The 22,476-nt window shown below is 38.2% G+C and overlaps 2 protein-coding genes across 4 annotated transcripts; one reads left to right on the plus strand and one right to left on the minus strand.

Annotated features, from left to right (window-relative positions):
• Positions 1-5,139: 5,139 nt before the first annotated feature.
• Positions 5,140-12,187, minus strand: fam83d (family with sequence similarity 83 member D). Its single transcript, XM_084100670.1, has 5 exons — positions 12,091-12,187; positions 8,463-10,410; positions 7,053-7,220; positions 6,806-6,930; positions 5,140-6,490 (listed from the first exon to the last, which is right to left on the minus strand). The coding sequence occupies exons 2-5, from the start codon at positions 8,934-8,936 to the stop codon at positions 5,566-5,568; spliced, it is 1,692 nt and encodes a 563-aa protein (XP_083956796.1). The 5' UTR covers positions 8,937-10,410; positions 12,091-12,187; the 3' UTR covers positions 5,140-5,565.
• On the plus strand, positions 11,500-22,334 carry zhx3a (zinc fingers and homeoboxes 3a). 3 transcript variants are annotated; one of them, XR_014604260.1, is made up of 4 exons: positions 11,574-11,802; positions 17,522-20,643; positions 20,749-20,829; positions 21,176-22,334. XR_014604260.1 is itself a non-coding variant. In XM_084100668.1 (3 exons), the coding sequence occupies exons 2-3, from the start codon at positions 17,684-17,686 to the stop codon at positions 21,207-21,209; spliced, it is 2,994 nt and encodes a 997-aa protein (XP_083956794.1). In that variant the 5' UTR covers positions 11,500-11,802; positions 17,522-17,683; the 3' UTR covers positions 21,210-22,334. The 3 variants fall into 3 exon arrangements, 1 of the variants encoding a protein (XP_083956794.1); XR_014604261.1 differs by having other exon boundaries at positions 20,727-20,829; positions 21,176-21,310; XM_084100668.1 differs by lacking the exon at positions 20,749-20,829 and having other exon boundaries at positions 11,500-11,802.
• Positions 22,335-22,476: the final 142 nt, after the last annotated feature.

The raw sequence follows: 22,476 nt of genomic DNA on the forward strand, positions 1-22,476 counted from the left end.
GCGCGATCGAACAGTGTAAACATGAAAACATAGGCTGCTCCGTCATTTTGTTCAGGACATCTCCGGATATTATTATTTATAGATGTATAATTAAACTTTTTTAAATGTACAGTTTGGTGTTGTTTTGTTTTTAAAAGATATCCTAATACAATAAATGCATTAATCTCTCAATTGGGTATTTATCATTAAAGATATAGAGTTTGGAATCTAGCGGTCAAAATGACCGCTTGCGGCAGTTCTAGTAGGCCTAGTTATGGAATTATGGCACTTCTAGTGTTAATGGCATACATTTACTAATACAATATCACGATCGAAATATGTGTCTGTTAACATTAGTTTATGCACTGTGAACTAACATGAACAAGAACATTTTTATTAACAAACATTAACAAAAGTTAATTAATGCTGTAAAAATACACTGCTCATTGTCAGTTCATGTTAGTTAATGCATTAACTAATGTTAACCAATGAGACCTTCCATTCACCCTCATGTTGTTCCTAGCCTGGCTTTATTTCTTGACACAAACAAAAATATATTTTGAAAAATGTTTTTTTGTCTCCACAATGAAAGTCATTGGGGTCCAAAAACAATTCTTGAAAATATCTTCTTTTATATTCCACAGAAAAAAGGCAAGTCATACCATTTTGGAACATGTAAATTCATTTTTGGTTAAATGATTCATTTAAAAACAACCCTATCAGTATAGGCTAGATGTTCAAATAAAGACAATACATAAAAGTAGGAACTTTAGATGCAATTGTAATGCACAGATGATCATAATTCAATTTGTAATTTATAGATTCATCTCATTTTGAACAGTTATTGAATTATGGGCCTACACATGGCTGGGTTTAGGCAGAGAAAAAGACTTTGTAAGTGTTCTGATTAAGCGTGAACTGTATAACAACTGCTTTTAAAAAACACAAGCAGGTTTCATTACTCAAGAGGAGTGATTAAGGCTGCGATCATTGGACAGTCGTTGAGCGGTACCTGAGGGGGCGGATGTGGCTCAAAACACTCATGAAAACAAGATAAAAAATTAACCGCCAACAATCACTTGTTGTTCTGTTTAATCAAGCTATTAATAGTAAACCTCAGGGGTGGCTTTTGAAAGTATGATAATTGAAGGTAGTAAACAGCATCTGAATGTTAATTTGTTTTGAGTATTAATTCAGGAATTTCATGTTGAAAATATTTATGTCCTGTTTATTCATTTTTAAAATGCACTTTTACATGCTAAAATGTCATTACAATTCACATAAACAATCCATTATATACAATCACTGCAGATTTACAGTAAACAACACACATCTAAGAGGGTCATTCGTCAATATGTTGGCACTTAGGCTATGAGGCAGTATGCATAAATCTTTCAAATGATCCAGTAATCAATAAGAGACTGGTCCTGTGTGGGAAAAACATAAATATAAAGTACCATTCGAAAGTTGAAGTCAGTAAGATTAAGATAAGAATAAGTAGAGTCCCAGTCTAGTGAAGAGTGCTTTTTTTTTTAAACAAAAAATACAGTGAAAACAGTAATATTATTAAATATTTTTTCTATTTTAAAATGTAATATGTTCCTGTAATGGCAAAGTTGAATCTTCAGAGAGCATTATTCCAATCCTCAGTACATGATCCTTAACATTTGGTGCTCAAGAAACCTTTCTTATTATTATTAGTTGAAGTGTGTGCAAGTTTTTTTTTTTTTTTTTTTTTTTTTTGATGAATAGATAGTTTAAAAGAACAGCAAATATTTGAACATTATTTTAATAATTTAAGAAATTATTTTTAACAGTAACATTATAAATATATTTAATGGCTTTATCAGTTTAATTCAATAAAAGTATAGTAAAAACAGAATAAATGTATACATTTCTTTAGAAAAAAATCTTTCTTAAGAAACTTTTGAACAGTTGTGTGTGTGTGCCTTATTTGTAAAATAACCAAACCTTCTCTCCTCTGATTTGTTTATCAGTAAACCATCGTCTTGACCTGCATCCAAAGTGATTTTAGAGTATGACTTAAATTTTATGTATACATTTCCCCACAATGTTATCCAGTACACCAAGTTCATGAAGTATACTGGCAAGGTGCAAGATGATAGCGCCCTCTTCAGTTATCAGAAGACTATTGCTGGTATTACATGAGGACAGACTTCCCAGAATTCCTCTTTCTGTGAACATTGTGAACACACAGTTGCTGATCTAAAATAAGGGTTACTGTTTTTTATATAGCCTATATTTTTTCTGTTTATATCTGCCTAAATAACTCTTGCAATGGAGTTAGAATGAAAACCTTTAATGCGAGATCCACTACAATATTTTAACTACGGTGGGGTCCAGGTCTGGTCTCAAATTACCAGCAAACCTTGAGCGATTCAGTGGAAACAAGAACATCTGACCTTTTGTACAAAGGAGTTCACATGATCAGTGTCACAAATTTGCTTATTTGAATAGTGATCAATAAATAGTGCAGAAATCACGTTATTCATTCATTTTACATCACTCATTTAAAATCCGAAAGTTTTTTTCTTCATTGAGATGAATGGCCCACTTTTCCTGAATTCACTCTCATGGTTAATAAAATCAGATCAAGGGTTTTTCTGAGGAAGCATTTAGGCCTACACATATTTAGAAAACATAACCCAACCCTCACCATTCAGTTAACAAAGGCATGGAAGGTAAGTTATATTTTAGTTATATACACTCACCTAAAGGATTATTAGGAAGGATTATTGTGGCATTGATTCAACAAGGTGCTGAAAGCATTCTTTAGAAATGTTGGCCCATATTGATAGGAAAGCATCTTGCAGTTGATGGAGATTTGTGGGATGCACATCCAGGGCACGAAGCTCCCGTTCCACCACATCCCAAAGATGCTCTATTGGGTTGAGATCTGGTGACTATGGGGGCCATTTTAGTACAGTGAACTCATTGTCATGTTCAAGAAACCAATTTGAAATGATTCGAGCTTTGTGACATGGTGCATTATCCTGCTGGAAGTAGCCATCAGAGGATGGGTACATGGTGGTCATAAAGGGATGGACATGGTCAGAAACAATGCTCAGGTAGGCCGTGGCATTTAAACGATGCCCAATTGGCACTAAGGGGCCTAAAGTGTGCCAAGAAAACATACCCCACACCATTACACCACCACCACCAGTCTGCACAGTGGTAACAAGGCATGATGGATCCATGTTCTCATTCTGTTTACGCCAAATTCTGACTCTACCATCTGAATGTCTCAACAGAAATCGAGACTCATCAGACCAGGCAACATTTTTCCAGTCTTCAACTGTCCAATTTTGGTGAGCTTGTGCAAATTGTAGCCTCTTTTTCCTATTTGTAGTGGAGATGAGTGGTACCCGGTGGGGTCTTCTGCTGTTGTAGCCCATCCGCCTCAAGGTTGTGCGTGTTGTGGCTTCACAAATGCTTTGCTGCATACCTCGGTTGTAACGAGTGGTTATTTCAGTCAAAGTTGCTCTTCTATCAGCTTGAATCAGTCGGCCCATTCTCCTCTGACCTCTAGCATCAACAAGGCATTTTCACCCACAGGACTGCCGCATACTGGATGTTTTTCCCTTTTCACACCATTCTTTGTAAACCCTAGAAATGGTTGTGCGTGAAAATCCCAGTAACTGAGCAGATTGTGAAATACTCAGACTGGCCCGTCTGGCACCAACAACCATGCCACGCTCAAAATTGCTTAAATCACCTTTCTTTCCCATTCTGACATTCAGTTTGGAGTTCAGGAGATTGTCTTGACCAGGACCACACCCCTAAATGCATTGAAGCAACTGCCATGTGATTGGTTGATTAGATAATTGCATTAATGAGAAATTGAACAGGTGTTCCTAATAATCCTTTAGGTGAGTGTATTTTAGTTATATAGTTATATTAAATATATATATATATATATATATATATATATATATATATATATATATATATATATATATATATATATATATATATATATATATACACTAGCCTACCATTCATTAATCATTATAAATGCCTCACTTTTGATTAAATTGATGCATTATTTCTGAATAAAAGTATTAAAGTGGTGGTTGATTATGATTTAACTTTTTTAACTTAAGTTAGTGTTTAACTTACTTGTTGCTGTTTGAGCATAAATAACATCGTTGTAACAAAGTTACAACACTCAAAGTTCAATGCAAAGGGAGATATTTTCTTTTAAAGAAATAGTTTTTTAAGGACTACAACAAACGGCTGGTAGGGACTACACAACATTCCTCCCGGGTTAGTGACATCACTAACCCTAAAATTTACATAAACCCCGCCCCCAGAACACGATTTATAGATTATCATTACAGAATATGCTAATCAATGACTAGAAGATAACTACATAAGCTACATAAATTGATCAACTAACCATTCAGAAATGTTGTGAACTCTTCTTGAGTTTCTCCATCTTTGTCCGAATCCGTTTTGAACATAAAAGGCTAAAAGTTTTTTGAAATTTTCAGTGCATGTCTCAGTCTGTGTGAGGTAAAAGGACGCAAGCTCTTGAAGCTCCGCCCCCTGTGCCGGGAGCAGCAGCTCATTTGCATTTAAAGGGACAGACACAAATGGTGTGTTTTTGCTCACCCTAAAAAGGTGTCAATTTTAACATGCTATATAAAAATATCTGTGGGGTATTTTGAGTTAAAACTTCACATACACACTCTGGGGACATTAGAGACTTATTATACATGTTGTGAAAAGGGCATTATAGGACCCCTTTAATTTCTTTCAAAAAATCTTGCTGACCTCAAACTTTTGAATGGTAGTGTATATTATAAATTCTCTATATTGGAAAGTACATATTTAAAAAAAAAAAATATATATATGTATATATATTAAAGCTGAATGTAACACTATACTAATTGAGCATTTATAAACAAGTTCCACAACCCCACAAAAATCTACAATAAACAATTGTTAATTTGTTGTTTAATTAATATGAGGCAATCATAAATAATTTAACTTTTGTTTTATCTGTGTCCTTGGTGAAATAAATATTCAACTGCCTCAAGCATAGTAAAAGTATCAAGTCTCCAATTTAGCAAAACTGCTTTGATTTAGTCCTTTCGCTAACATCATCCAAGAGTCAAAACACATCACACACATATCCAGAGTGACTGTTTTTTTTATATATATATGAACATAACAGTAATAGTGTTCAAAAAAGTCATTTTCATAACTTCACAACTTTAAACAAACAACAGAGAGAAACAGAGACAACCAAATACAGACATTTACTAAAAGGATTTCAAAATAGCACTGAAAAGAAAAGTACTTAGAGTATTTAAAGACTGCTAATAATTCCCTCATCCTGAAAAATAAGTAGAGTTAAGATTAAGTAAAAACAACAACAACAACAAAAAACAGTATCTTTGCACATTTGTCACTTGTACACTGCATTCTCACATAACATCATTCAAATATGTTTTCTGATTAATCTTTAAGTTTTGTTCTGATTTTTTTAAAAAGTGCAGTACTAAAACAGCAGACTAACACCCATACACCCACCACCAGCGCTGTTCTCCTGAGTTCACGTTACTGCAGACATCTCGACCTGGGCCATGTTCCCATAATAACATTGTCATGTGTACCCTGAACCTGCCTGCCCTCCTGCTGACCTTTGCGTCCTCTGTGCAGGCCGGGCCTCAGCGCCAGGTTGGTGAGGTCCACTAGTTCCCTCTTGTGAGAGAGCAGTGTCACCATGTGGTCGAGTTTGGAGCGAATGGAGCTGTAGTGGTGCTGTCGTTCTTTAGTGATCTTGAGGAAGCATTCCCTCAGGTTGGTGTCTTGAGGGGCAAGACAGACAGGTGGGTGACAGTCCACCTCCTGAAGGTTGCAAGCGGATGACGCACTGGGGTTGATCTGGTTGCTGCTGGACGAGGTTTGCGATTTAGGGCTTGAGCTCTGAGGCTTGTTGTTGTCTGTGCACGTTTGCACACTCGTGTCTACGGTGTGGCAGGTCGTTTGTGTCGAGATGTGGCAGGAAGGTACAGGGAGCGAGATCATCACATCGACTGTCTCAGTCTGAGTAGTAACATTCGTTGCCGGCAAACGAGGACGGTCATCCGAGGTGAGCGCTTCCTCTCCCAGTTCTTGCTCGATCCAGTCTTCACCTACAGTGGAAGTATCAGAAACTGGGTTACTCTTTCTGTCTCGATCTTCAATGTCTTTATTCATCTGTTGGATCTCTGGGGTATGAAGTCTGGCTGGAGTGCTCGTCAGACATTCTGGTTGAGGCTTTGTTGTTCGTGCCAAGAAGGAGGGAGGCGTTCCAGGTGGTTTGAGGACAAGATGGTCATATAAAACGCTGCTTCTGGCACTAGAGGGAGCTCTTGTATTCGGTGGCAGTGGTAGGGACTGAGCATAGAGGATGCGGAACTCTTCATCAAATTTCTCAGTTATCTGGCCAGATAACTCAATAAGGTTGCTGCTGTTGAGTTTGCCATCTGTCCAGTTAAACCTGTAGATAAATGAAAGTGCCAAAATAAACGTTTAGTCAAGACTATTATGTACCGATTGTCTGGCATTTATCTAATAATTTTCTGCAAAATGCTTCATGATCGTTTCTTTATAATCACTGTACATTGTCACAAATGTCACACCCACACAAAATGAAAACAAACAAAGAAAGTCAAAGTCACTGACTTTCAACACTGAGACGTTTCTTAAATATATTAGAAATATCTTGTTTTGTGTTGCACAGAAGAAAGGATGACATGCATGTTTGGAACAACATTTAGGTGAAATATCCCTTTAAGATGTTGGGTCCTAATACCTATATGAACCTGTAGCCACTCTGTTCCCATCAATCAGCATGAAACGCTCATGAACTTTTCCAGTGATCCGAGCACCTGATCTCATGTAGTAGGTAGAGCCTGTTATGGTCCGTACTTTCATTTGCTAAAAAAAGAAGTAATACAAAAATACTAAATATATTAAATATGAAAACAACAACAATATTAATATTTAACAAATAATAATGATATTTCAAAGTGACATAGCTTTAAGTTGTCAACTCATACCAGCAGTTCATCAAGCTGTACACGAAGGTTTTTACACATCTGTAAGAATGGGTGGACAGAAGACTGGTCTAAAAGAATATAGACAGGAACTCTGCGGCGTGTGCAAGCTTCCTGCAGGTCATGGAAGATGTCCAGGTCTGTCAAGGAGTCTGTCACAATGGCAATCACCTAAGGATAAAAATCACTTATGATTAATGAGACATTAACAAAGCATTACTATTCTTTTTGGCTAAACATGGACTGAAATTACAGCTTAGAGCTTCCGCATCAGTGAACTCGATGTTCTAGCTCATTCGTATGATTGTCATGACTGAACAGCCGCTGGCTACACACCTTGATGATTTTTTTATTACATTTGGCCTTTAAGTACATGCAAGCTGGAACAGATCCAGACTGCCTGGAGGTATAACCTCAATACATTCAGCTCAAAACCCCCTTCAGTTCAAGGACTGAAGAGCCTGTTGTGGCACCTCCAGGTTCAGACCCTTAGAGGTAACAGCTCAGTGCGATAGACGCTTCGGAACATTCTTCCCATTCCACACTTAAGATCCAGAGCACAAACTTACTCTTCCATTACCTGAAAAACTGATCTTTGACTAAAACAACTGAAATAAGTTTGTTTTTGTTGTTTTTTTAGGATGGCTTTATATATATATTTAATTTTACTCATCTTAAAATTAAGCAGGGAAATCTGAGAACAAATGAATTTCCCAACTTATTTACAATAAATAAATAAATAAAAATAAAGACATGTTATGACAGTACATTTGTACATTCCTTATAAATTACTAGTATATATGTTTAATTAATCATTCAAACAGAGACAATCTTCTTTTTCCATTTCACCAGTGGCTATTCACTAGCTACCATTGTTTATAGTAAGTACACAACTAGTACTAGTGCATATTCAATAAGAACTAAGACAAATGGAATAGTAACTAAATATTTAGGCTACTAGTAATATAAAATAGGTCCCAGCAACAATTGGAACATATAAGAGTTGCAAACGTTTATATGTGAACCACAGATCTGTTCAGAATTAAATTTGGTAAATTTAAATAAAAATCTGTTACCAGTTAATTTGGAAAAGTTACATGTCATTTTTGGGATATAACTATATAACCTAGGTAAAAAATAATAATAATTGATAGTTATAAGTACTATAATCTAATGAATAGTGAAATTTAGAATGATAGTAGTCACTATTTGATTATATACTAGTAATTTCAGAATGAATAGGCTTACTAGTAAAACTAAATATATAGGCTACTTCATAGTTTTAATGATTAAATGTTAAAGCTTGTCATAGCACAAGAACAGATGAATTATTGCTACAGATGAATTAAGTAACAGTATCTTGGTGCCTCATATACAACTTTTTTAACAGTAGGCCTACGGGCCAAGCAATACCTCCTTTGCATTTTTTATCATCCTCCTGGCCGCTTCTTTGCAGCTATAAATGCACTCTCCATAACACGGCTGGAAGTAGGCGACTGCACGCGTTACTCCCCGGAACGACCCTGTAGTGAACGCTGGCCAGCCCATCTCTAAAACTGGGGGCTCAATATCAGAGACCTCGGGGAAATAAGTGACAGATGAGCAGTCCAGTGTGCCAGATTGGTCCAAATGAGAATCGTCTCCGATCGAAGAGAGTGATTTGGGCACAACAGAAGCGCGAGAAATCCGCCTGATCTCGTCGTCGGAGAGAAAGTTAGGGATTCTCTCTTTCTGCAGGAATCCCATAAAGGTATCGACTCCACCAGCGACCAGCTCCTCCAGAGCGAGTCGGTGTCTCTCATTGTAAAGTTCTTTAACGTTTAGGTCCTGGCCTGTCCTCGGTGCCCGCCAGCCCGGCGAATCTTCAAGACACTGAGATAAAGCCATAACTGAAAGTTTATCAATCACTAACGTTTCCTAAATTGAATAATACACCCTGTCACGGACACCTGTATCCTGTACTTTCAGAGAGGACCCATCCCACCGCCAGACAGCCATTGGTCGCTACATTGTTGCCAGTCGAGTTGTTGCATCACGTGTCCGCCAAGTAAGAACGCCATTGGACAATCTGCCCTGCGCCTATTGGCCAAGAGTTTGAATTCGGAGGCAAACAAAGGCGGCGTGTGTGTGATTCTCCCCGTTGAATGTGAAAGATTCACGATAGTGTGCTGTTGGGAAACTAAATGGCCTCATAAAATACAGGTAATGATACTCCATATAAACAGTTAATATAAAATCAGCTGAGATTATGGCAGCATGTCTAAATGGCTAGCCCTCATCCATAACTGCATTGTTAAAGTAACTCGTTATTTTTAACTTTAAAATTTAGATAGGCTATTCAGCAGTGTTATTACTGAATATATTTCATGCTTTATTATACATTTTAACAAAAATAATGTTATTAATAATAAATAATCCAATGATCGGTCATTTTTAAAAGTAGCCTATAAAGCTACAATATAACAGTTGGTGTGTAGCCTATTGCAGTTTCCCGGCCTTTGATTACAACATAGAGCAGAATGGGGCAAGTTGTCACACACACACACACACACACACACACACACACACATTGCATGAAAAATAGTTTAACACATTTTGACTTTTTGTCAAAAGGGTTATATCACTATGAGGAAGTTGTCAGTCTGATAATAAACAGGCTTTTGAGCAAAATTTTAATTGTAAAGATATTCTGAAACAAAATACTTTAAAATTAAATTGAATTAATTTTTAATTTTGAAGCATTTAAAATACATGACTCGTTCCAACTTGACACTACTTATGGAACTAGTCCTGAGAACAGTTTATCACTGCATTCCTTTCAATAGTTTATTTCATAATAATATAGTTGACCATTTCTTGATAGTATGTAGTGTGATTTAATGTTCACTTGATTATTCAACAGATATAGCAAAAAAAATATGACAAATGTTTTTTGTTTTTTTTGGACAAAAATTCATTAAAAAATTAAATAATGTAAGATTTTTTGAACTAGGTGTTTAAAATCAACAAACAAAACCAGCGCTAGAGAAACACATTTATGCCATTAGATTTTTTGGCTAAAAAAACGTATATAGTAATTGTGACAACTAACCCCAGTGTCCTCTATATAATATTTATAAAGCTAATGCATTCACACTGAAAAAAAAAAAAAAAAAAAAAAACTTCGAGCCGAGGCCTTAATGAAGGAAAAGCCCAAACCGCATGGCAACCGTCTCGTAATGGACAGTAGGTGTTTTCGTGCTTTATCCAATCAGATTCATCTCTGCCTGTAGGCTACTGTCAAAAAAGCTGCACGTCTAAAGGTGTAATTGCCAGTGTGGCGTGAGGGGGAGCCCCTGGATAGCAGGTCTACCACCGCGTCCTAAGAAAAGAAAAGTAAAGACTTTGAAACGTTATACGTATTTTATGTGCCCACATACATGAGTATCACACAACCTGTTGATAATAGACAGGCTGGTGTTTGTTGCACTCATGGTTGACTGGTTGTTATCAGTTTAGAGAGCACAACAGTATGGGAACTCTCAGATTTACTTTCACCTATGACCCTCTCAAAATAGGCGATATTGTAATCAGTGTTTCTGAAACTGTTCATGGTCTCAGTGGTAAATATGGCAGAACCAAGGACACATTTGCATGCAGCTGTGCATATTTATTATCACTGGTAATAAAAAGTGTGTATAAATATTTCTGGTGATTATTACTCGAAGATAGCAACATCAATAATAATTGGTTATTGTGGCAATAGAGTCTCTTATTCTGTTCTAATAATAACAATAGGTTAATATTGATATAGGCCTATTTATAATATGTATTTAATTGTATGTTGCACAAAATCATGGTTGTGTGGAAATAGAGACTTTCCCATTCTATTTTATTGATAATACCAATAATATGTATTGTTACATGTCGCACATTCATTTCCCCGAGGTTGTGTGGCAATGGATATCATATTCTATTCAATTTTATTCTATTCCAACAATAATATGTATTGCATGTTGCACAACCATTTCCAGTTTGGTTTTGTGGCTATAGAGATTCTATTCTATTCTATTCTATTCTATTCTATTCTATTCTATTCTAATAATATAGTATACTAATACATTTAAAATAGCCTATTACATGTAGCGCAATCATTTCTAGTTTGGTCATGTAGCTATAGAGATTCTAATCTATTCTGGGGTTTTTTCTTCTATTGTAATACTGCGCGCAACATTTCGTATTTTCTCTTCATACGGTTGTTCCAAACATGCGTTTGTAGTAGCCTATATGTAGTAGGCACATGCTCATGATCGGTATAGTAGGTTGGTTTCCCCCCTCGTCCTTATACGACCTACTGACCGAAAGCGCTGCTCCATATTTCTGGCTATATTAGACATTTGCGCATGAGTCACTCCCTTCAGTGTGTCTGCTCAGCCCGTCCTAGAACAGAGAGGGGTAGGATCAGGATTTTGGGTTTGGGTGACGCGCTTTAATCACGTGCCCTTATTTGAGAGCGCCTGGCGTGCATTTCTTTCCCTTCTCGCCACTCCAGCAGCGCCCATGTCAGCCGGGCACATAATCAGTGTGCCATAAAGCAGTAGATGCTCCTTATCGCGGTGACCCGGCGGGTTCACGTTAGTTCACAGGGTTCATCTGAGGAGAGGTCTCGGCCCCTCCTGTTCCCCCGAGACCCGGAGCGGAGCGAAACCTAAATGTTATTCATTTCTTTATCAATAACGGATTTCCATTCGCAGTCACCAGAGCCGACGAAAAGGTAGGGAACTTTGACTTTTCAAAGAAGTGAAAGCGATTTATTTAGGTGACGCGAACAGTCCTCAAAAGTAGTTCTAGTATAGAGAAGCGTGCCTTGTTATTCTACTCATATGCGGCGCGTGAAGTCGCCTCTATGTATAAAATGGCGACAGTAGATGGGAGTGCTTAGTTAAAAATTTTGGTAATAGCCAAAATATTGCGCCGCGCTATACGCTCAAACTCCCGATAAAAACGTCTAGCCGGATGGAGGTTACTACTGCCTCAATATGAAGCGAAAGGGTTAACTTACCAGTTTGTTACAGTTTGTTACTCAGTGTTCTCGTCTGCTTTCAATTTAATTATTCGCACGCTACAACGTGCCTGTGTGATGTTACTATAGTCTGTCCATTTCGGAGCGTCACGCGTCAGATTCCTACTTCAAACGGGGGTCAAAATGGGACCCGTGACTCGGATTGATCACCGGCGAGGAGCACGGAAATATTGGCGCATAATCGATTTCCAAAAGTGATCTTTACTATGACGAACGCTTCGGGGGGTTCCTCTAGTTTAAAGCTGGCGCAGATCTGGATAAGCACGCGCTATCAACTGTTAATGGGTACAGAATGTACTCAAACTCAGATTTAACTCCAGATCATAAACCTGGCTCTGATACCACACATAATAAATCATTATTTAGAATGATATGCTCTCATGGCATTTCATCTCAACTCTCTTTCGCAAGCATCTATTCAATAAACATCACTTTCTGCTGAAGTACACTACTTTTTAAAGTTAGCATGCAGAATAACATTGTAAAATGGATTATAAGTAGGCTATAGTATGCATGCTATCTATAGGTCCTTGTGTTTTTGGGTGAACGTCTGTTCCCTTGTGGGAATAGTGTTCTGGTCTGCAGTGTTGTAATCAGGCATAGCAATATTGCCTTTCATCCTGATTTTGAGCAATTAGAACAGTAAACCATTTAGAACGTGACCTTCCCAAAGTATTTGTAACAACAACAAAAAAATACTCAAAGAAAAATGTGATTTGTACATACATGCACACTTTGCTCTGTTCTTATTGTGTCCAGTTAATACAGCATGACGGCACAAAATGAAGGACTAAATGTTAAGTCGCTTGTGTGTGCACTTTATTGTATGTTGATTTCCAGTAAAAGCTGTCGGTTTATGTAATATTCTTTGAATTAAGAGAAGAGAATTGTCTGTCTAATGCCAACTGGATTTTTCTAAGCAGAATTATAATTACGGAGGCTCTATGTCCTCTATCCGTGCTATAAAAGCAGCCAAAATGATTAAATTATTTATAATGAAAAGCTCACTGTGCATGTAATAACAAAAATGTCCTTCTGTGATATCTCACATTACCTTATTAAATTTGTAAATCTAAAGAGTGGATGAATGTCGTGGAGTAACAGACAGAAATGAGCTCCACAATAGGAGTATATCCCCAAAACCTCCCCGTAAAGCCTGTATTAACCTCAGTACTTTTTGAGACAAACTTTTGGCTTAACGGCGGAGTGTCGGCCATACAAGTATTTCAGCTGTTCCAGCGCGGTTTTGTATGGAGGAGTCTGGCATTCGCCGAGACCTGGCACTTGACTCAGTACAATTCATGGTGCTCCGCCATCTTTCTTTTTTGTAACTAATGAGTGTGTTGCACCGGTGATCAAACTCAGCACATCACGTCAATGATTATTTCTGTCCTATTTGAAGGCTTATGATTTCTGAATCTTTTCCGTGCCTTTAATGACTTTAAAGATTTTTGTGTCACAAGACCGGCAAAGTAATTCTGAAATGCAAATACCGCCTTTTGTAAAATTTCGGGGTGCTCTGTTAGTGGGGGAAAAAACTGCCATGATTACAGAGCGGAAAAAGGGATGGATCCTCATTTGTTTCCAATTTGTATATTGGCATAAACAAATAGCACAGTCAAATAAAATATTTGGAGTTTTGTTTCTCTTGGGTTGGAGGGCTACAGAAAATGTCCCCCAAGTGTGTGTGTTTTTTTGGTGAAGAATAGAGGATTTAGTCCCCTCTGTGTGTTGTGGGCAAGGAAAGTGAAAGGAGAGGGGTTGCTATGGCAATGTTAACACATGAGTGGCAGCGCAGACTGGCCTCCCAAGAGTCCGTGCAGCAGTCACCGAGGTAAGGGGGGCAAAGCGGGCACTTCTGATGGCACCCAGCTTTCTGTAGTACTACTCGCATAAGGTTCATTGACTGGATTTAAACACAAACACGGGCAGCCCAGAAATAGCTGATGGTAAAAACGCCTGTGTTGGTGGCATTTTGCTAATGAGTCGCATCCTATAATGAAGGTGAACTGTAGGATGCCTCAGCGGTGCTTCAGCCTCTACATAATTAATATGGACGTGTTTGACGCCGTCACTGATATATCTCGCAAACAGCATCGGACAATGATGGCATGTAGTCACATGCCCATCTTAAGTACTGGCACACACATTCAGGAAATTTTTCAATGGCATGCAAGCATTGAGGGCACTGCATATGGCTTCCGGCTCAGTGTCATGTTTCCCTCGTAAATGGGAGCACCATTGTGTAGAATGAAGAAAAATGGTCACGACAGACTCTTATGATGACCCATTTTTTTTCTTGTACTTATAGAAATATAATTATTACAGCATGTGCTCACTGACCTTTGTTATGGCTTCTTGGCGTTAAACAAAAGTCACATTCATGCAGCACTTATGAAAGATGTTCATGCTAAAATTGACTGAAATCTTTATGGGCTTTATGGGCTGAATAGATCAGCCTCGTGTAGTAAAGCAGATCCAGTCTAAGAAATAAAAGAGGACGTCATGGTCGTGTCTGGGTGCACTGTGTATTTTGGGCCGTCATTTCAGGGGTTTTTTTTCTAATTCCTGAATGGTTTCCTCCTTTATTTAAAAGACAGCTGGAACCGTTGGAAAAATATATATACACATGGACACCACATTGTTTTTACCCAAAATGTATTTATAGTCTGATGAAAGAGAAACTCATGAAAATTCAGAGCTAAAAGCAAAGGTTTAATCAGTGCACGTTACTCGCACAAATCTTCTGCCAATATTTTCATTGAATTTGAAGAGGGATATTAGGATATATATATACACAGCAATGACTTTACTACATGTGGTCGACACTCAGATTAACAGTCAATGCAAGATATTTACAGAATTGTTAAAGCAGAACAGGAGGAAAAATGTGAACCGCAGATGAACTTTATCCTAAAATGCTCCCGCACTGCCTGAAGTGTGTGTGGAGGAGTGCACCAAAAAGAAGAGGATTTAGGGGGTGTGGGTGTGTGTGAGCAAATTATCAAATAAAAGAGAACTGGGTGCAATATTGAATGTAAGAATACAAACATACTCGCAGCTTTAAATAATGTGACTGTTTATAACATCTGTTTATTTTAGACCCCTTATCATGAGAAAATAATTTTTGTTGCTGCATAGAAAAATTTCGATTTTATTACAGCTGCCTTATGAAGATGTTCATGCTGAGAATCTATTGATATCTTTGCAGGCTTATTCAGCGTAGTCCCATGTAATAAAGGACGTCCAGTCTGGGATGCTTCGGCCTTTAATCAATAATGAGAGAGAGGATCTTTATTATGTAAGGCCCGTATTGCCAGGCCTTTGCCCTCACACTGCATTTAATACTGTGCATCACTATCTAAAATGTTTAAGCAGAGCCAGACTTATTAAATGTGAAACATATAACATGATGTAATATTTTAGTTTCAAACGGTTCAAAGACGTAAATGTAGGTCAGTGTTGTTGTGCTAATTTTCAACCAAATCTACTGCATGCCTTGACTCCACAGGTTGCCGGGATAAAAAGGCCTCCGGTTTCGCCGCTAAAGCTACGAAAGTACTGAGACACACAGTAGCAGGATAGACTGTTTTGTGTGAGACTGGTTCACCCCAGTGCTGAAACACGAGGCCTCTCTTTCTGAGTTCCCTTTTCAATAGCTCACTGTCTGGAAACCTCTTGTCCTGTGTCTAATCGCACGTCTCGGTTGCCAGATAAAGCATCCCATTCTTTGAAGGGTGACCTGTTTTTTATATAACATTTTTGAACCATCTCCTACTTGTCCGGTGCTAATCAGGCTAGTCGTTCAAAGCTTCATCTAGATATTAATATGTCTGTTGTGGTTAACTAGCATTTTATGGTTTATAATAGATGAATCTGGAGAGCAGATTTTTGTTACCATCTGAAAGAATAGTAGGTGCCCTCATTTGTTCAGACAAACTCCACATGATTTTAACTCAGCTAGACCTCTATAACTTTATTACAAATATAAGTCTTGTGTGTAAGTTATGTTGCACATATTTTATTAGCAAATATATATTTTTTCTATTCTTTCCACACACATTTATGAACATTGTTAATATTATTACGCAACTTCTTGTAAAGTTTCCATTCAGAGCTGTCTGGTGCAATTTCAGCAACCCTGATTCATGTCAGGGGTTAACATCCATTGATGAAATCTGAGTATCATGCACTCATAAGCAGGCTGAACATACAGTAAATGCCCACGTCTGGATGCAGGGAACCAGGATTACAGCATAAGTTGCTGGTGACCTAGTTTTATTTGTATTTATTTATTTATTTTTCTGGCAGGAAGGCAGCCGTCATGAGAAATAAAAGAGTCAGTTGCAAAAGAGTACGTCACTGCCAGTGCCATGTCTGGGAGCACTGTGTATTTTGGGCAATGTTTTTACTTCTGAATGGTTTTACCCTTCTTTTTTTAAAGACAGCTAGCCATATTGAAAAAATTTTTTTACACATGGACACCACATTGTTTTCATCCAAAATGTATTTGTAGTCTGATGAAAGAGAAGGTCAAGGAAATTTAGAGCTAAACCCCAAACAGAAGTCTTGGGTGGCTTAATTAGAATCTTTTGCAGATGCATAACGCATGGAAAATCAAGTATTATATTAGCCTACTAGATTTATTCACCAGCTAGTTTTTAGCTGAAATATTGGAACTATGGAGACAACACATACATGATATCATCAATCTATAGCGCCATAATTATTTTTTTTTTTTATAGGTTTACAGTAACGCACATTAATTTATATTGATGTTTAAAATTTTCTTTATTTTAAGTTTCAAAGTTGACTACATACAGTATGGTAGATGTAAGAATCTTTACAAGATATTTATTTATTTTTAAAAAACAATTGGCAGAAAAATCACATATGAACTTTATCCTGAAATGCTGTGTTGTGTGTGGAAAAGTGCAGCAAAAATATTTTAAGTGTGTGTGTGTGTGAACATATGTAGAACTGGGTTTGATTCGCTATGCAGGAATATAAACTCACATTTTTGGAAACAAACATTTTTGGAGTATATTTATAACAAGAAACGGTATCTTGCTATCTGTTTATTTTAGATCCCTTATAATGAAAACTTCTTAAAAGTACATTTTGTTCATTTTCTTTGCTCATTAAAAAAACTGATTTTATTTCAGCGCATCAGGACAATGTTTCTGCTCTTAATAAGGAACTGTGTTTAGCTCTACTAGGCAAAGAGAAAAATAGTTTTTACTTCATATTAGTGATTTTATTATAATCAACATTTAACAGTGGTTGGTGAGATCATTTCAATAAACTGTCTCTCATTTAGGACAAAAATTGTGATGCATATTCCATGCTGACATTAATTTCTATTTTGTATCGGTGTTTTATATAAAAATGTCATGTTTTCTCTCCTTAGGTTCACAGGGAGTTGTTACTTTGCTCCCTTTTACAATGGGAAGTCCTGATAGCTGAAGATTTTACCAATTGCTGGTTCATCACGGCTGGCTGATGACACCTCAACTTCATACAATTCCAGTATTTGTTTCTGACTCTTTACTCATCTGCACAATCCTACACTATGGCCAGCAAGAGGAAATCCACCGTTCCCTGTATGATTCCATCAAAAAACAAGCACTTGCGGGAGGACATCATACTAGGATGCTTACCTGAGCTCTTACCCACAATACCCGAAGACAGCATTCTCAGTATCTCTTCAAAAGATGAGGATACACAACGATTCCATGATCTCTTGAAAGCCGAACCGAAGACTTCATGCTGGGAAAGAGGAACATACAGCTGCCCTTTGTGCTGCTTTGAGTCCGGAGACTTGAACCTGTTTCTACACCATATGGACAACTGTCACATGGACTTTCATGCTCAACCAAACTTTTACTGCCTGTCTTGCAAGGTTTCAGCAGTGAAGTTTGAAGGTCTTGCTTTACATAATGCAAAATCACATCCAGAACTCCATACCACGCACAAGAGAGTGTCCTTGCAGGTTACCAAAAGAGATGGGGCTATCACAGTGGAGCAAACCCTGTTTACAGAAGAGGATTTCAGTGAATCTGGAATATCCATTACCAAGACACCCATAATGAAAATGACCAAAGGGGGACACAAAAAAATTGTCGTCTCCCATACTGTTGAGGTACACCGGGCCGTCCCTAGCAGCGAAAAGCCCGCAACTGTAACCAATGGCACTTCAGTAAGGACCTTACCCCTAACAACATCAGATATCATCTGTGGCACTATTGCCCCTCCGGTCCATAAAATCCCAAACACACATGGAATACCAGGAATGCATAACCGTGGTCCTCTGTGGAACTCTAATCCGTCGTCACCTGATTCAAACATTGATCTCCCAAAGGTCATGATCCCTCTAAGTAGCATCCCCACTTATGATCCAGCCATGGATTTAAGCAGTTTTCTTAAGACGTCCTTTGGTAAGTTTCCTTACCCTACCAAAGCAGAGCTCTGTTACTTGACAGTGGTCTCTGGCTTCCCAGAGGAGCAGATCAAGCTCTGGTTCACGGCCCAAAGGCTAAAGCAAGGTATCAGTTGGTCTCCTGAGGAAATCGAGGACACACGTAGAAAAATGTTCAACACTGTATTCCAAGCCACACCGAAAACATCACAGAATCAGTCGCCTCACCACATTTCCCAACACTGTGTTTCTGTCCAGTCCGCTTCTTTGAGTTCTAACTATATACAACAGATACCAAAGGGAAGTATAATGGGTTGGAAAGGAGGGGTCATAGTCAGCCAGCCTAGTGTGACCCATGCCACATCCCTTAAGCAGCAGCAGCAGCATTCAGTGGTCCAGGCGCCACAGGTAAATATCCATCATGCTGTCATCACTAAGGAAACTGGAAATGAATTATCTTGTCGGACAGCTGAGAACTGCAACATTGCAAGCCGAGGAGGTAGCATGAGCAATCATGGACACACTGGAAAAGGTGAGACTGGCTTCAGCTCATCCATCAAGACTAACATTAGCTGCTTGCCTGGCACTCCCAAGAGTCAAAACAGCAGTTACAGTGAGGGCAGCATTATGAATCTGACGAACATAGTCAGGAAAATTGATTGTCAAGTCAATGACAGGAACACAAATTGCACCAGCAAATCTCACTTCAGTCCAACTTCCATTTATGGCCAACAGAAAGTATCCAGTAATGCAAAAGAAAGCAGTAACAGCAGCTTCGCCACCACCAGCAAATATAACAATGGAAGCACTTATAAAAGCACCAGCCACAGTACTATTTGCACTAAAAAGGAGGGAAACATCTTAGATCACACCAGCAAAAGCAACTCTGACACTAGTGCCATTTGTAGCAGCAGCAGCAGCAACATACGAACTAAAGAGTTCATACCACCCCTTACCCATAGCCTGGTCCCAAAGCCTGGAAGTCTCATAGATCCATCCCTTGGAAAGGGCAAGGTATTACCTGAGCAACCAGGCACTCTGAGAAAAAGCTTTATCCAAAACTCATTCCCAGAACAAAAGCAGTTTCTTGCTCCCCAAGGTCAACTATACCATGTACGTGCTTTTACAGACTCCCAGTCTGCTTTGGGGGGACCGTTTAGTAACTTGTCCCAGAGCTCCCTCCAAACTAACCCTGCAGCAAGTTCGCATCTTCTGGAGGAACAGAATCAGCACTCCTCTCCATCCCTTTCTGCTCCTCAGGAGCAACATCCTCCAGAAATCCTGCTGGGAGCACCTCAGGTCCAGTCCACAGACTTTACTGCCATTCACTACAAGGAACATGACCCCAAGCACTTACCTGCCTTAGACAAAGACTCCAAGCAATCAAATTTTGATAAAGAAAGGTTGCACAGAAACATAACACAAAAAGAAAACGAAGGAAGGGTTTCTGAACAGCACAGCGGAATTACAAATACATTTTACAAGTCTGACAAGAACGAGCATAACAACCTTGTTAATACACTACATAGCTTCACAAACGATAACACTAACAAGGCTAAACAAGGCATGCCGCTTTTACGTCAATACATACAAGAAGTGGACCAATGGGAAAGCAACAGCGACTATCCTGACGAGTCAAGCGTGAGCCCAATGAAGATAAACGTAATAGCGTTGAACAATGAAGATAGTTTGTACAAGACCAACAGCAAGCAGCTAATCAGCAAGCCGTTGGAAAACTTGATCAATGACAGTGGTCCCAGCCATAAAAACGACTCTTCAGAATGGCACGAAAGCTATCAGCACATACCGGTGGAGGCTGAAGAGCGTATATCTGATATAGGTAACACCGAACCACATCAATCAGATATCCTTGTGGGGCTTGAAACAGAGCAAGTTAAACTTGATCTGCGCCCAGAGCAGAAAAGTATTTTTCAGAGTCTAGATTCTGAAACTCCAGTGCTGCCGATAAAGAAGAAATCAAAAGAGGCTATGGCGGAATTAGACAAATCAACTGCGGGAGAACAAGATTACTGGGAGATAAAGGATGAGGAGCATCAGCAACCAATGGGCAACCAGAGTTTGAGGGGGCATCAAGCGCAAGACAGTCAATCAAGGTAATAGCTGCAGACTATTGATGGACCATTAATCAGTTTATTTAAGAAAAATAATAAAAGCTAATTTTGAGCATTTTCCCAAGAGACCCATTGTAGTTTTTCTAGCAACTGACTTGTTGAGACTGACTGAGTCTTCAACTGCTGTCTACTACTCTTGGATTGTCACATCACATTACTTTGTTTAAGGTAATCAAAGTAACACAAATTTTAAAATTAGTTTAATTGGGAAATGTGAATTAAATTATGTGCATATTAACATCATTTGGCCTTTTGATCAACTGATTTTTGATACAGTATTTTGAATTTGTCACTGGCACGAACGTTTATGTGCTTTATTTAAAAGGCTATTTTTGGTGTTAGTGAAGGCAGAGCTTATTAATTATAGAGTTACTCAAAGTGTGTCTTAACGTGAATAAATAATGAAAATTGTGTGTAGCAAAGTGCTGGAATCTCGGCTCTCTTGTGGAGTTCATGGTGTGATACTGTTCGTTGTGTTTGGGCTGGTCTTACACATTTTTTTTTTCCCCTACAGGGACTGTCTGAGAGGAGAGCTTCTGAAAGTTTAAGGACTTCACTCCGCAAGATGAAAAGGCAGAGGATCCCATATTCATCCTGGACATTACATTTCTTGTTTTCTTTAAATATGACAGCAGATGAGATTGTAAAATTTGTGATGGTCAATGGACTTGAGTTTTTGGAAGATGGCCAATCCAGTGAGTAGCCGCTCCAAATGTAGGTCTGATTTGATTTAGGTAAATTCTGTGTAGGAAACTATGATGTATATGCTTGAAACTGCACTATCGAGGGTGTACTGGACGTTAGGAATGTCAGTTAGATATTGTGATACTTTGTAATATGTCAGATGATCAGCACTTCTGCAATGCCTTGGGTTTTACGATATTTGTTGGGATATTCCAACCAGTTTTCCTTCATGTCCAGATCAAATAAGTTCTCCATGGCTTATTTTTCCACACAACATCGAGCAGTTAGTGACAAATCATGCACTATAACTCGCTTTAGTGGTGTCTGTCTGCACACACAACGAATTGGCCAGACATTGCCTTAAACGTCACCTTTCTATTTCTATGACTGGCTGCACAAACAAGCTTTTCAGCAACTGTGTTGATGTGTGTATAAATTGGGGGTTTGAAATCCCAACAGAACTGCTGCTATATCTTCGGAGGTGTTTTTTTTTAAAAATAAGCATTAGCAAGACTATTATATATGTGAAAAGCTTAAAAAAAAAAAGAAAAAGAAGAAATGTTAATTTATGGTGGAGAAAGTTTAAAATGTTGTGCTTAGAATCTGAGGGGTATTACAGTTCTCACAGACAGTCAAATCAAGTGATCTGCTAACTGGATATTCCCTGTGTTTTGAGTTGGGCTACGATATAAATATAAATATATATAGTATATATTCACACACATTATGCATCATTTATATGCTGCTAAGTTCAGACCATCCAAAATGAATAACAGGTGCTTTTCATCCCTTATTATTTGCATTTGTATCAAACGTGGTTTCTCTTTTAAAAGTTAACACGTAAAGATAATATCTGGACTTAACAGTATTACCTTCCCGTCCGTTCCCATTGTGCAGGTCTGTCTAAAAGAACACAGTGCACTGGAGTGTTATCCTTTCTACACATTACAAATCTTTTGGTAATAAATGGAGAATGTCAAATTTAAGAACTGGCGTCTTGAATGCATTTCATGCCATTGAAAGTTATACACAATGACTTCGCAAAGGTCTATTCCAACAAAAGTTCCAATGTAGTAATGCAAATGCACAATTGGTAGGATTTACGTTAATTGCCGCTTTCTTGGGCTAAAG

This window comes from Abramis brama (assembly GCF_963993115.1).
Source record: "Abramis brama genome assembly, chromosome: 23".
Lineage (NCBI taxonomy): Eukaryota > Metazoa > Chordata > Actinopteri > Cypriniformes > Leuciscidae > Abramis > Abramis brama.

Excerpts from the sequence above, each read along its gene's own strand:
- fam83d (XM_084100670.1), bottom strand. The coding sequence starts at position 8,936 with ATGGCTTTATCTCAGTGTCTTGAAGATTCGCCGGGCTGGCGGGCACCG. Across the intron at positions 7,221-8,462 it reads TGATAAAAAATGCAAAGGAG|GTGATTGCCATTGTGACAGA; the intron begins GTATTGCTTGGC and ends TTTTATCCTTAG. Across the intron at positions 6,931-7,052 it reads TACAGCTTGATGAACTGCTG|CAAATGAAAGTACGGACCAT; the intron begins GTATGAGTTGAC and ends TTCTTTTTTTAG.
- zhx3a (XM_084100668.1), top strand. The coding sequence starts at position 17,684 with ATGGCCAGCAAGAGGAAATCCACCGTTCCCTGTATGATTCCATCAAAA. Across the intron at positions 20,644-21,175 it reads GCGCAAGACAGTCAATCAAG|GGACTGTCTGAGAGGAGAGC; the intron begins GTAATAGCTGCA and ends TTTCCCCTACAG.